Source organism: Thermomyces lanuginosus, assembly GCF_041956635.1.
Source record: "Thermomyces lanuginosus strain ATCC 200065 unplaced genomic scaffold VTN49scaffold_31, whole genome shotgun sequence".
In the NCBI taxonomy this organism is placed as follows: Eukaryota; Fungi; Ascomycota; class Eurotiomycetes; order Eurotiales; family Trichocomaceae; genus Thermomyces; species Thermomyces lanuginosus.
The window spans coordinates 817,190-830,011 of NW_027192365.1; the positions used below are offsets into that span (position 1 = coordinate 817,190).

General features: G+C 52.6%; 7 protein-coding genes across 7 annotated transcripts; 5 read left to right on the top strand and 2 right to left on the bottom strand.

The window, feature by feature from the left end:
* Nucleotides 1-75: 75 nt before the first annotated feature.
* On the top strand, nucleotides 76-515 carry VTN49DRAFT_4326 (uncharacterized protein; the record flags this gene model as incomplete). The annotated part of the gene is made up of 2 exons (XM_069412260.1): nucleotides 76-182; nucleotides 236-515. 2 exons carry the CDS (start codon nucleotides 76-78, stop codon nucleotides 513-515), a joined length of 387 nt encoding a protein of 128 aa, XP_069267521.1.
* Nucleotides 516-559: 44 nt separating this feature from the next.
* On the bottom strand, nucleotides 560-2,388 carry VTN49DRAFT_4327 (uncharacterized protein; the record flags this gene model as incomplete). Its single annotated transcript, XM_069412261.1, has 5 exons — nucleotides 560-640; nucleotides 702-1,880; nucleotides 1,938-2,100; nucleotides 2,154-2,237; nucleotides 2,297-2,388. The coding sequence occupies 5 exons, from the start codon at nucleotides 2,386-2,388 to the stop codon at nucleotides 560-562; spliced, it is 1,599 nt and encodes a 532-aa protein (XP_069267522.1).
* A 92-nt stretch (nucleotides 2,389-2,480) lies between these two features.
* On the bottom strand, nucleotides 2,481-3,085 carry VTN49DRAFT_4328 (uncharacterized protein; the record flags this gene model as incomplete). Its single annotated transcript, XM_069412262.1, has 2 exons — nucleotides 2,481-2,927; nucleotides 3,002-3,085. 2 exons carry the CDS (start codon nucleotides 3,083-3,085, stop codon nucleotides 2,481-2,483), a joined length of 531 nt encoding a protein of 176 aa, XP_069267523.1.
* Nucleotides 3,086-4,268: 1,183 nt separating this feature from the next.
* On the top strand, nucleotides 4,269-4,812 carry VTN49DRAFT_4329 (uncharacterized protein; the record flags this gene model as incomplete). The annotated part of the gene is made up of 2 exons (XM_069412263.1): nucleotides 4,269-4,326; nucleotides 4,391-4,812. 2 exons carry the CDS (start codon nucleotides 4,269-4,271, stop codon nucleotides 4,810-4,812), a joined length of 480 nt encoding a protein of 159 aa, XP_069267524.1.
* Nucleotides 4,813-5,362: 550 nt separating this feature from the next.
* VTN49DRAFT_4330 (uncharacterized protein) lies at nucleotides 5,363-6,714 on the top strand (the record flags this gene model as incomplete). Its single annotated transcript, XM_069412265.1, has 2 exons — nucleotides 5,363-5,837; nucleotides 5,888-6,714. 2 exons carry the CDS (start codon nucleotides 5,363-5,365, stop codon nucleotides 6,712-6,714), a joined length of 1,302 nt encoding a protein of 433 aa, XP_069267525.1.
* Nucleotides 6,715-7,247: 533 nt separating this feature from the next.
* On the top strand, nucleotides 7,248-9,428 carry VTN49DRAFT_4331 (uncharacterized protein; the record flags this gene model as incomplete). Its single annotated transcript, XM_069412266.1, has 2 exons — nucleotides 7,248-7,375; nucleotides 7,433-9,428. 2 exons carry the CDS (start codon nucleotides 7,248-7,250, stop codon nucleotides 9,426-9,428), a joined length of 2,124 nt encoding a protein of 707 aa, XP_069267526.1.
* A 467-nt stretch (nucleotides 9,429-9,895) lies between these two features.
* VTN49DRAFT_4332 (uncharacterized protein) lies at nucleotides 9,896-12,585 on the top strand (the record flags this gene model as incomplete). Its single annotated transcript, XM_069412267.1, has 4 exons — nucleotides 9,896-11,520; nucleotides 11,572-11,707; nucleotides 11,759-12,491; nucleotides 12,548-12,585. The coding sequence occupies 4 exons, from the start codon at nucleotides 9,896-9,898 to the stop codon at nucleotides 12,583-12,585; spliced, it is 2,532 nt and encodes an 843-aa protein (XP_069267527.1).
* Between the last annotated feature and the right edge of the window lie 237 nt (nucleotides 12,586-12,822).

Below are 12,822 nucleotides of genomic sequence, written 5' to 3' on the forward strand. Positions count from 1 at the left end.
CTGCGAGCACGCTCTCCTTAAGCGGATGGTCCTTCAGAGTTGAGTCCGGTCATCAGGAAAAATGCAAAATGGCAAATGAAGAGAAACAAAGAAAAGGCCTTGCGCCTTGCGCGCCTCAGAAGGAAAAAAATCCTGCCAACAGACCAAGCTGAAGGAAAACCACCACGGGGTATAAATAAAATGTATGTCCGGTAATCAACACCAAATACAACCACATCGCTAAGCTACCAGATAGCCACCAGAAAAAAATAAGGCTGATCCGAAAGAATCAGCCATTAGAACGAAAAACACAGACACAGTCTCTGCGGGTCTATGAACAAGAAAGTAATTTTATAAAAAAAGGGAAAAGGAATGACCAACCAAGTCGCGCGCTTGTGACCGTCGGGCTCTTTGAACGACCGCAACCACCTTGCGGATCGGCCGAAAGCGATATTGACTCTGGGTATCTCGGGGGAATCGGGTGCGGGACGGAAACTTCGCGCAATGCCATGAAACGCCGAATCGACTGTTCGTGAGACATAACGTCACATTAATCGTGGCAGTCTCAATGCATCCGCCATTACGAGTCCGAGGTCCCGGATTTTCCAGCGTCTCCGTCGATCATCTTCCGCCAATGTTGTGGCAGACAGACGCACACGAGCTGGATTGCAGGTCAGTTAAACGCGAACACCAACAGGGGAATCAAAGTGATAATCACGAACCGGAAACGCCTTGATCTCCCCGCTTGGTGGGGACGATGTGATCCCTCGGTCGGATCCATTTGACACACCACTATCCCTCTGGGAATTGTGGAACGGATCGAAATCCTCGGCGCGCTCATTGAGGCGCACACCGGTGGCCCAACCGTCATCCCAGATACCGATAACCTTGAGCATGTCACCCCTCTCCAACTCAAATTCATCAGCTGCACGTGGCTGATACGCCCACAGGACGGCAACTTTGTCGTTGGGATGAATGTCGTCCTGTGAATAGTAGTCTCGGAAGTACGGGAGCTGCTCTGACTGGCCACTCGTAACACCTTCGGGCGAAGAGATTTGGGCTCCGCCAAGGCCAGATTGAGGAGAGCTATCACCTTCCACCGCAAGAACCGACGTGCTGGAGAGCGACCCATGTCTTCTGGTCGTAACAGGGGGCCCGCGTCGAGAGCGAGGCGGGGGACTGGATCCAAACCCTTCCGAGTCCGACGCATCGCTGTACTTGGTCGGGGCAGCAGGACCTCTGGCAGCGTGGTATCGGGACGATGAAGTATCATCCTCGTCCCGCAAAGCGGCCATTCGTGCCACACGGCCGCCGGGAACGGGATCGAAACTGCGCTTGGCCGACGAAGAAGAGTGCGTCGCCATCGGTGGTGGTGGACCCTTCCGACTTGGTGTCGGCTGATTCAGTAGATTGTTGTCATTCGAACTTCGCCGGCGCCAGTACAGAAGCAAAAAGAGCGCCAGCAAAACCAACAAAGCCGTGCCTATGACTGCTCCAATCACGATACCCGCAATCTGCCCGCCAGAAAGGCCGCTCCCTTCAGACGCCGCATCCGACGCTGAAGGAATCGCTGTGCCAGACGTGAAAAGGGGAGGAAGGTGGCTGACGGTCGGCAAATCAACGCCCTTGCAGCGGCCCGTGACATTTGAATTGATGCAGCACGAATCAGTCGAGTTGAAGGTGCTTGTGGCACAGAACGTGCATAGCCCCACCAAATTCTTCCCAAAGCCGCACTCCTGCGGTTCGTTATCTTGTGCTCGAATGCATGTCCCCGACAATGAGTCCGCAGGGAGGGCACAATTGGTAAAGTCCGCCCGAACCTGCTCAATGAAGCCAGGACGTGGGGTACCGCAGTACTGGGGATTGACCGCAATCAGCTCTTCGCTAATGGCGGAGTCGGCCTGGAAGATCGCGTTAGAGTCAGTGGACCACCGTCATTGGGTTCAAAGGATACCGACACATGAATCTGCGCACAGTGGTGTTGACTGCTCGTTGGACAAGCCGCAGATGTCCTTAGAGTTCTGTACGATGCCATTGCAGAGCACGCTGATGGTATATCGAGCGTAGTAGTTGTCGGTGTGTGAGACGTTGAGTTTTGAGCAGCCGAGGAGATCACCGTATCTATCGGAGACTGTCAGCGCAGGACGCCCCATCGTGATGATTGCAACACATACTTCATCGAGACGTATTCTCGATACGCATAATTGGTGATTTGCTCGTCAAACTCCCGCACGTTTGACACATATTTCAAGAACGGGCTAGTCTTCGTCAGCATTGCCAACCCCGTGCGATCCCTGTTATGTAGGAAAACTCATACTAAATCGCAGCGACTGACGGATCCGTCGAAATTGACGACGCATTGAAGGCCCGGCAGGCGGTCGACTCGGCGAGGGAGATGCACGACGACATCGTGGACCGTGTCTGGCTCAGCCAGACTCGGCGGCAGCAGAACAGATGAAATCGCGCTCAGGACAAGGGAATGGAGAAATACGCCAGCGAGACTACCGCGCGTTTAGACTGTCGACATGATTTTCCTTCCGCGTTGTTTGCCGGCCGGGGGTAGGGATCGAAGGAACGTGGAGGATCTCGTACGGTCGGACCAGGCCGCGAAGGAAAAAAAAAATCAGGGGGTCAGCCGAAACGGCAATGGCTCGCCTATTAGTACAGACGGGCGGCAAGGCAAGGCGATGGCGGGAAAACGAGTGACAGGCGTGGACGCACACCACGAACTGGAACGATGTCGAAACGAGCGAACGATCAACCCCGGCGGGCAGCGAAGTTGACGAGGAACGGGAACAGGGAATCAGAAAACCATGGAAGGCGCGACCCTTGGGCTCTCCTTCCCGTTGCTGAACTCTAGTCCGAACGGCAGGTGCGGGACCCGCACCTGCCACCAGAACACGACCACTGCCAGTGACCAGTGGCCAGTGACCAGTTACAACCCGAGGCTAGCCCTAATTGTCTTAGCCCCGGTCCGACACCCAACATGGTGAGGGTCGCCGGCCACGCTGTTACTTCACACCTTAGGCACTCGATGGACCACGCAGACCACGTGGAAGAAGCCATTGAGGCCTGTCAGGAACTGAAACCGAGAGCCTCGTCGCATAAGCACCTCCAGACAAGAGAGGCGACCCCAACGGCGTTGGATGGACTAACCGACGGACAAGCATGCCGTTTCTCTCCATGCACGAATCTGCTTAAACTAGCGTGTCGACTGTTTGCGTACCTGAACCTTAACCTAATCCTCTCCTGGACTCGTCCACCGGAAAGGGTTCTGCGAAATCCGATTTGCCTGGGTCCGTATTCGCATAGGACTTTGCTGTTATATGGCTCTTCTGAGGCATTGAGAGTTGAGAGTGAAGCGGTCTTGCTCTGAAACTTGCCCTCTTGTCTGGTGCTTTGTGGTGCCGGCACTCCTCAGAACGTGGCACTCTCCCACAGTCAGGAACGCAGCCGCTCAGGAACGTGTTCGGTGGGTCTGTCATTTTTTCGTTTTCTTGACAAGCCCATGGGATCATCCACCAATCAGTGTGCAAATAAATTACAAAAACAACCAATCACAGGTCTCCCTGTTCGAACAGGTCACATGAATGTAACGTCAGAATCCTTTGCCCCTGAACCCCGGTAGAAGTACTCCCAATGCCGATCGACTATCGCTTCCTCACACCTGACTATTTGACTTGGATGGACGTTGTATTTTTGGGAGAGTACTTACTTGCCGACAGCTTCCGTATCCACTAGCATTCGCCTACAGAAATAGATACAGCGAGAAGGCAAGGACGGAGCTGTTACCTGCAGTTACATTTGCTCTTGTTGCTTCGTATGGTAACCCCGGAGTATTATGGATGGTTGCCACTTTTGGTAAAGATTTTTCCCAATCAGCCAATCACAGGGCCTGGTCAACGATCGACAAGCAACTGAGTCTTTCGCGGTTTGCAAACGTCCGATTCCACTTGCGGACGTCAAGATCAACCCGTGATAATTGCTCAGGGCGTCATGATCGACTGAAGGACTCAGTATTCCTGATCTCAAATTTCAAAGCAGTCAAAAGAGACTCAATTGCCATGGAAATCGCTGCCTAGTTCAGAAAACAAAAAGGTCAATCACGTGATTCTCTGCTCACGCCATGAAAGAGAGGCTTCCACCCCCCCCCCCCCCAAAAAACGCAACCGACGTCATGTGTTCCCCAGGCTGCAACTTTTGTCCATCAGTCAACGAATCCCCCCTTTGATTGATAAATCTTTTCACAACCCAGGGTCTAAACTCGATGGTTGGTGGCATTTGCAATCATGTGTGGTGCTGACATCTTTCTTGCCGTTCTGGCGGTGTTCTTTCCACCGGTAGCAGGTGAGCAGCGCTGCATCTGTCTCCAGATCGAAGCCTAGATGTTCTAACAAATCCAACTGTACAGTGTGGATCAAAGTTGGCATCTGCACCGCCGATTCTATCATCAATATCGCCCTGTGCTGTCTCGGCTATATCCCTGGCCTTCTACACGCGTGGTACATAATATTGCAGAATCCGGATCCTGAGGATTACCCGGGACCATACGAGCCACTTGGGTCATCGCAGCGAGCTGAACTGGAAAACGGTCGGCGAGTAACTTACTACTACGTTTCGCGGCAGCCGGGTCCTCAGCAGCCACCGCAGAGTGGCTACGGAACAATCAATAGCCCGCCACACCCGCCGCATGTCCCGTCCGCTCCTCGGCCTGATCCTCGATTTCCGGAGCCGAATCTGGAGGCTGGCAGCAGCGATGTGCCTCCAAATCGGCCCCCACCCACATATGCTGAAGCTGTGAAGGGTGATTATAAGATCCAAAGTCATGATTAGCTGATCCAGTTTGCATCCGTGCGGAGCGCTTGGGGGTCTATGGCCCTGGTGGCAGGATCAAGTCTACATTATAAAATAGCTAATATACTCCTTCTCTCCGATCATGCGCTGCCTTTGTTCTGTTACATTAGTTCAACATGTTTCACTTATTCACCGTCATACCCAATAATCAACTACGCCTACTCCGTACTCGTATGGTACTAGCTAATGTCATCCATTATCCCCTAATAACTCTCCCACATATCGCACTGTCTTGGGATTTTCAACAGGCATATTGAATGGAGGCACTTGCTGTGATGATGTTCATGTTATCAGCATGTGGAGTCTGGAAAGGTGGAGCGCTGGGGGCAAATCGTCCCAAATCGGTCCATGTGATCGGGAGAAATTGTTTGTGCAAATAGTTTTTTGCATAGTCTTGGCACAAAAAGTGCAGATATTTTGGTAGTCGCTGCCCGCCAATAAAATCGCGCCAAAGATTTCCTGACCTTCGACGGCTTTTCCGCGTTCCCGGCGCTCTGGAAGCGTGAAACCAGGCAAGGTTCAGTTGGCAATGCATTCGGTACCGTTGCTCATTCGGCAAACGCTGCGATCCAGTGCTGGGGTCGCAAGGAGAACGCCGCAAATTCGGACTCCTCGTCCAGCATTGACGACAGACTTCAATCGGAGGCCATATGCTCGGAATTTCTCGGTTTGTCTTCAATGCCAGTTCCACCATCACTCGCGTGTCTTTGCGCAGAAAAACGAAGAAAATGCGTCTGGATCACAAACAATAGAATCGGAGAAGGCATCGCCGTCACCAGCAGAAGCGGCGCAAAAGGAACAACCAGAGGTTCATGTCCCTCCGACGAAATCGAGCGGTGATAATCTTCCCTCAGAGGCGGAGGGTCGGCGATCACAATTGTCGAAAAACTTTACGACTCTGATGGATAATCTCCAGTCAAACATTTTCATTGTTGGTCAACGACTGAACGACTTGACTGGCTACTCGGCAATTGAGAAATTGAAGCAGGACATCCAGAAACAAGGTATGAACAATCGTTCGTCAGGTCCATACAAAGGGTACTAAAGGACGCAGAGGAACGAGTCCGCGAAGCTCGCGCCCTTGTCCGTCAGGCCAAAGAGGCCTATTCGCAAGCCATCAACCGCCGTTCGGCCTCCCAACGCGAAGTCAATGAACTTCTTCAAAGAAAACATGCGTGGTCACCTGCTGACCTGGAACGCTTCACTTCTCTCTACCGATCAGATCATGCCAACGAGGTTGCCGAAAATGAGGCGCAAGTGGCTCTCGCCAATGCCGAAAGGGAGGTAGAAGAAGCCACTGCACAACTTAACCGTAGCATCCTCTCCCGCTATCATGAAGAACAAATTTGGTCGGACAAGATCCGAAGAATGAGCACCTGGGGTACTTGGGGCCTGATGGGTGTGAATATTTTCCTGTTTCTTGTCATCCAGATTTTGGTTGAACCATGGCGACGGTCTAGACTCGTTAAAGGCTTCGAAGATAAGGTGAAGGAGGCCATCGAAAGTGAGGCAGCATTGGTTCGGGCACTTGCTACCGGGCCAAACCAAGTTGTCGACCATAGCGAGGACGACATGATTGTGACTTCCGCAGACGCTGATTCGAGCCCGGAACCTCCAATCTATACTCCCGAAGAGGTGGCATCAACCGGGACTTCTCCAGCGGATCAGACTCCCCCATCGGAAGACTCCACGAAACATTTGTCGGACACGACACCCACGGATCCCTTGTCTGTTGAATATTGGAAGCATAAGCTCTACACGTTGATCAGTGACGAAAGCATTGCCATTACCCAACGTCAGCTGACAACCATTGCTGTTCAAAGCGCCGCGGCGGGTGCAGTGGCCACCGGGCTGCTGGTGGCTCTGTTGAAGCCGCGATGAACTGAGACTGCTTGACCTCAGTGTGATGCAAGTCATGCAGGTCTCCGAGTATGCATTGTACAGTGTCGTACAATATAGAAGTCCAATAGATTCAGCATTCGCTGAATTGTATGTAGAGTAACACTTGATTCAATAAATGAAGACTGAACATCTCAGAATCCAGATCTTCCGATAGATAGCCGACATCATGGACAAGATTTCTCTTGTAATGATCAATTACTAATCTCACCGAAAGCTGCAGCCTGATAGATTTAACTCTCACTGGCCGAGCACAAAGCTGAAGGGGAAGGACAAGAAGGGAAGGTACCTAGGGCATAGGGCTAGGGCAGCGCCACTGCTGCTCCAGGGGATCGGATCTATTTTCCAAAGCTAAGCAAGGTACAAAAAAACTGTTGCTCACCGCTTTCCTCAGGTACGGATCGGAACGTCATACAACAACTCATCAATCGGCCATTTGTTACGCAGGACATGATATATCGCGTAGTTAGAAAACTCTCAGAACTCTCAATCATATCTGGCTGTCGACCTCAACGATGAAATTACATGATTGCGAGGCAATTCGGTCAGACTGGGCTGCGGTCCAGGCTTACCGTTCGCAAAAGAAGTCGATCTCCGTGGATGGGGAGAGTTTGACAATCCCTGCAGTCATTGCAGTTGCCCTGTAAGCAATTGGATGTTGAACTGTCGTTGGAAGTAAGAAGTTGACCAAGATATGCAGGCACAAGGCAACCGCCATATTAACGGATGACCCGGAAATTCTGACTCGGGTCGATAGAAGCGTTGAATTCCTAGAGACAGAAGTCAAAAAGGGCCGAACCGTTTATGGCGTGACCACAGGATTCGGCGGGAGTGCCGACACCCGTACTGATGAGGTTGAGAAGCTACAAATAGCTCTCCAACAGCATCTGAATGTTGGCATCCTCCTCCCGTCGGATAAGGGGCAATTGCCACGGGCGGCAATGCAGGAGTACGGACTACGAGATCATTCATTGCCGGTTCCCGTTGTGAGGGCGATGATGCTAATCCGCTGCAATTCGCTGATTCGTGGACATTCGGGTGTCCGAGTAAGTCTGATTGATAAGGTTCTCAGCTTGCTACGGAAGAATATGACTCCCGTGGTCCCTCTTCGCGGAAGTATCTCAGCGTCCGGTGATCTGTCATCTCTCTCGTATATTGCTGGAATGATTGAAGGCAATCCGGATGTCTACGTACGTTGTGGAGACTCTGATGAGCCAACTTTCCTCTCAGCCGATAAAGCCCTCGAACAAGCTGGCGTCGAACCCATTCGGCTGCACGCAAAGGAAGGGCTTGGCATTACTAATGGTACGGCAGCAAGCTGTGCGGCGGCATGTGTTGCTATCTACCAAGCGCAGCAGCAAGCACTGCTAACCCAGCTTCTAACGGCGATGTCGACAGAAGCTCTGCTGGGTACAGCACACAATTATCACCCGTTTATTTCGGCCACGAGGCCTCATCCAGGACAGGCCGAGGCAGCCGCCAACATTTTGGCCTTTGTCACTGGATCCAAGCTTGCCGTCGGCAAGGGTCCGGAGACCATCGGCCTTGCGCAGGATCGCTATGCGCTGCGGACGGCTCCGCAGTGGATTGGACCCCAGCTTGAAGACTTGACTCTTGCATACTGCCAAGTCCAGACAGAGCTTAATTCCACAACGGATAACCCTCTTCTTGATGCTAACAATGGTCTCATCCACCACGGTGGCAATTTCCAGGCCGCGGCCATCACATCTGCAATGGAGAAAACCACATCAGCATTGCAGATGTTTGGCAAACTCATCTTTGCTCAGAGCTGCGAGCTCATTGACAACAAGCTCAACAAGGGACTACCACCCAACCTGAGCGCAGATGACCCAGAACTATCATTTACTTTCAAAGGCTTCGACGTCAACATGGCGGCGTACATGTCGGAACTTGCACATGTCGCGAATCCGATTAGTACCCATGTGCTATCTGCAGAAATGCACAACCAGTCTGTTAATTCCTTGGCGTTGATCAGCGCCAGATGTGCTCTGGAAGCTATCGAACTGGTCTCGCTGCTCTCGGCGACCCACATCCTTACTCTCTGCCAAGCGCTCGATTTGCGTTGTCTTCATTTGGAATTCGTGAAGTCTGCGGAACCCGCTATTCGCACACTCCTCCATGAAGCGTTCCACAAAGTGGTTGATTCGGAAAATTTTGACGCTTTTGCTGCGCGAGTTTGGGCGGCCCTACGAGAGAAATGGACCAGCTTTGCGCATTTGAATCTCCAGAGCCGAGGCCGCAGCGCGGCACGAGATTGCCTCGGTGCGCTCTTTGAGAGCCTCACGGCGTATCGTGCCACGGGAGTTCGCAATGACGCTTCACTCTTGGCCGACGTGGAAACGTTCCAGGAAAAGGCCGGCGAAACATTGAGCGCCATCTATGCCGCCACGCGCTCTAAATTCTTCAAAAAACCGACCACGCCTTCGTATCTGAGTCCAGCCTCGCGATTAGTCTACGAGTTTGTGCGAAATGAACTCGGAATCCCAATGCATCGAGGACTTCGAGACCACCCAACTCTTTTGGTTGAAGCAGATGATGCCAGCGCGCCGAGGAAAATCCTGGGCTCGTTGGCAAGCGACATCTACATGGCGATCAGAGATGGCCGGCTCTACGACATTGTCATGGAGGCTGTGACGTTATCGGGCCTTGGGGTAAACGGAACTGCAGGATGCTAGAGAACACAGTCGCATCATGATGATTTCGGGAAACCTTACATTTGTGCCTTATTGCATCCTATCAGAGATTGTCTTATTTTCCTCACGAACTCCACTCATGATATGTTACTAATGATTGAAATTGTGCGTTTTGCAGAATATTGTAGAATAGATACGTGCTCTAGATTGAAGGACGCCAGTGTTCAGGGTTAGGGTAACGAGCCAAGAACTAGGGCTTGATTATGTAAGAAATCAATTTAACCTGTTCAGGTAACCGTTACGCGAACCACGCAGCACGCGTTTTCGCGTCCGATCGCGCGTCGCCCACAAGGGATCAATCTTGAGAAAAACAGGTGCTTCTCACCACATGAGCTTTCCTCCTTGCGAGGACTTCAATTCAAGACGATAATCAAGTGATACTTACTCCGTACGGCACGTCACAGACCAATATATCCCACCCGCCGCGGTGGTGACGGAGTTCAGCCACCATGTCCTCTCTGTTCGACGCCGTGCTCCAGTCCGAGCTGGGGTCGGCCGCCAGTCGACGATCCGATCCGCCATCGAGCTCGCGGCCACATCTGCCGTCAGAGAGCAATGGGCCGATGAGCGATGCCACTCAGGTATTGCCGGACGATGAGGTCGTGGGCACCAACGGAGTCATCAACCGTCTCCGAAATCCGAATGCGCCCGCGCCGCCGCCGGTGATCGATGTTGCGGGCGAGAAAGTTACGCAGGCGTTCGAAGAGCTGTTGGAGACGTATACAGAAGAGCCCTCGTCCTCGGCAGCGCCCAGTTCTTCAGCTCCGGTCCTCAGCGACAAATACTATATTGCACAGATCCATGGCATGGCCAAGTTTGAGCTGTCGACGTTATATGTTGATTTTAATCACTTGAGTTATGGAGGGAATCAGGTCCTGGCCGATGCGATTGCCAATCAATACTATCGCTTTCATCCGTTTCTCCTCCGCGCCTTGCACAACCTGATCGCCAAGTACGAGCCAGAATACTTTGCGTCCCACCGCCAGCCGGGTAGTACAACTGCCCAGACAAATACTTCCGCTTCTACCGCCAACGCTAGCGTGGTGGATAGTCAAGGCGTTCCCAGATCAATGTCCGAGAGGACGAGAAACCAACAGACTGACAAAGTCTTCTCCTTGGCTTTTTACAACCTCCCGCTCGTTACGCGGTTGCGCCAGTTGCGATCCGCCCATATTGGCAAGTTGATTTCGATATCGGGGACCGTGACGCGGACTTCTGAAATTCGGCCCGAGCTGTCGCTGGGGACGTTCATCTGCGAAGCTTGCAAGACCGTGGTTCCCAATGTTGAGCAAACTTTCAAGTATACCGAGCCGACTCAATGCCCGAATCCGATCTGTATGAACCGAGTCGGATGGCGTCTTGATATCGGAAAGAGCACTTTTGTGGACTGGCAAAAGATTAAGCTGCAGGAATCTGCCCATGAGATCCCGACGGGTAGCATGCCGCGTTCAATGGATATCATTGTTCGCGGAGAAATGGTCGACCGCGCAAAGGCAGGCGAGAAATGTATTTTCACAGGGACCCTCATTGCGGTCCCCGACGTTAGCCAACTTGGCCTCCCTGGTGTGCGCCCGGAAGCCACACGCGACACGGGAGCTTTCCGTGGAGGAGATGTTGGCGGTGGCGGTGTAACTGGGCTCAAGGCGTTGGGTGTGAGAGATCTCACATATCGCCTGGCCTTCCTCGCCTGTATGGTCACCCGGGATACGACAACCCCTGGCCAACCCTCAAACGAGCAGCTCAGCGGGCAGGCGCAGAATATCCTGGCATCATTAAACCAGAATGATGAGCTTCTGGAAGATGATGAAAAGGCACAGGAAACTCTACTGCAGACCATGACTCCCGCTGAAGTCCAAGAGTTGCGGGCGCTCGTCCAAGCAGACGACACGTACGATCGTCTAATTGATTCGATTGCCCCTACTATCTATGGGCATCGGCAGATTAAGAAGGGTCTTTTGCTTCAGCTGGTGGGTGGAGTCAGTAAGAGCACGGAGCAAGAAGGGATGAAGCTCCGTGGTGATATCAACATTTGCATTGTCGGCGATCCGTCTACGAGCAAGAGCCAGTTCTTGAAGTAGGTCATTGCCTCTGTTGTTTTGTTTCATTGTTGCTAACCGTGGTTTAGATATGTTTGCTCAGTTCATCCGCGCGCAGTATACACCAGTGGAAAGGCATCGTCAGCTGCCGGTCTAACGGCTTCGGTAACCAAGGATCCCGAAACGGGCGAGTTTGCCATTGAGGCTGGTGCACTGATGCTAGCTGTAAGTTCTTGACACAGAAAGTTGAGACATTCTCATGCTGATGGTTGGTAGAACGGAGGCGGAATCTGCGCTATTGACGAATTCGACAAAATGGACGTGGCGGATCAAGTTGCCATCCACGAAGCCATGGAACAACAAACCATCTCTATTGCTAAGGCCGGTATTCATACCACTCTCAACGCTCGTGCTTCGATCCTTGCTGCGGCAAATCCGATCGGCGGCCGCTACAATCCCAAGGCAACTCTGCGGGCAAACCTCAACCTCAGCGCACCGATTATGAGCCGATTCGACCTCTTCTTTGTTGTTCGGGATGAACCTAATGAGCAGGTTGATCGTAATCTGGCAAGACATATCGTCAACGTCCATATGGACCGGGACGACGCAGTCCGGCCAGAGATTAGCACCGAACAACTCCAGCGCTACATCCGTCTGGCGCGAACATTCCGACCTGTTTTCACAGAAGAAGCGAAGATGGTTCTCGTCGAGAAATACAAAGAACTCCGAGCCAATGACGCCCAGGGCGGGATTGGCCGCTCCGCATACCGAATCACCGTGCGGCAGCTTGAGTCACTGATCCGGCTGTCGGAAGCTGTCGCCAAGGCGCACTGCGTCGAAGAGATCGTGCCCAGCTTTGTCCGCGAGGCTTACGATCTGCTCCGTCAAAGCATCGTCACTGTTGAAAAGGATGACGTCGAGGTCGACGATGACGCAGAGGTTAACGGGCAACCGACAGCCGCCGGCCGCGATGATGCCGGCGACGCCGAGATGGGCGAGGCCCGCGATCGTGATGGCGACAGCCCTATGGGCGATGAGGATGGAGACAATGCCGAGCAACCACAGACTCGACCAGCCCGGCAAAAGACCAAGATCACATATGACAAATACATGCGGATCCTCAATCTGCTCGTCCGCCGCGTCAACGAGGACGAGTCTCAGTCCGGCGAAGGGGTTGAGCAAGAAGAGCTCATCACGTGGTACTTGGAGCAGATTGAGTCGGAGCTCAATACGGAGGAGGACCTCGAGCGCGAGCGGGATCTCGCAACCAAGGTTCTCAAGCGAATGGTCAAGGTACGCTCCACATTCCGAAATCTACAAAAAAAAAAAAAAAAAAAAAA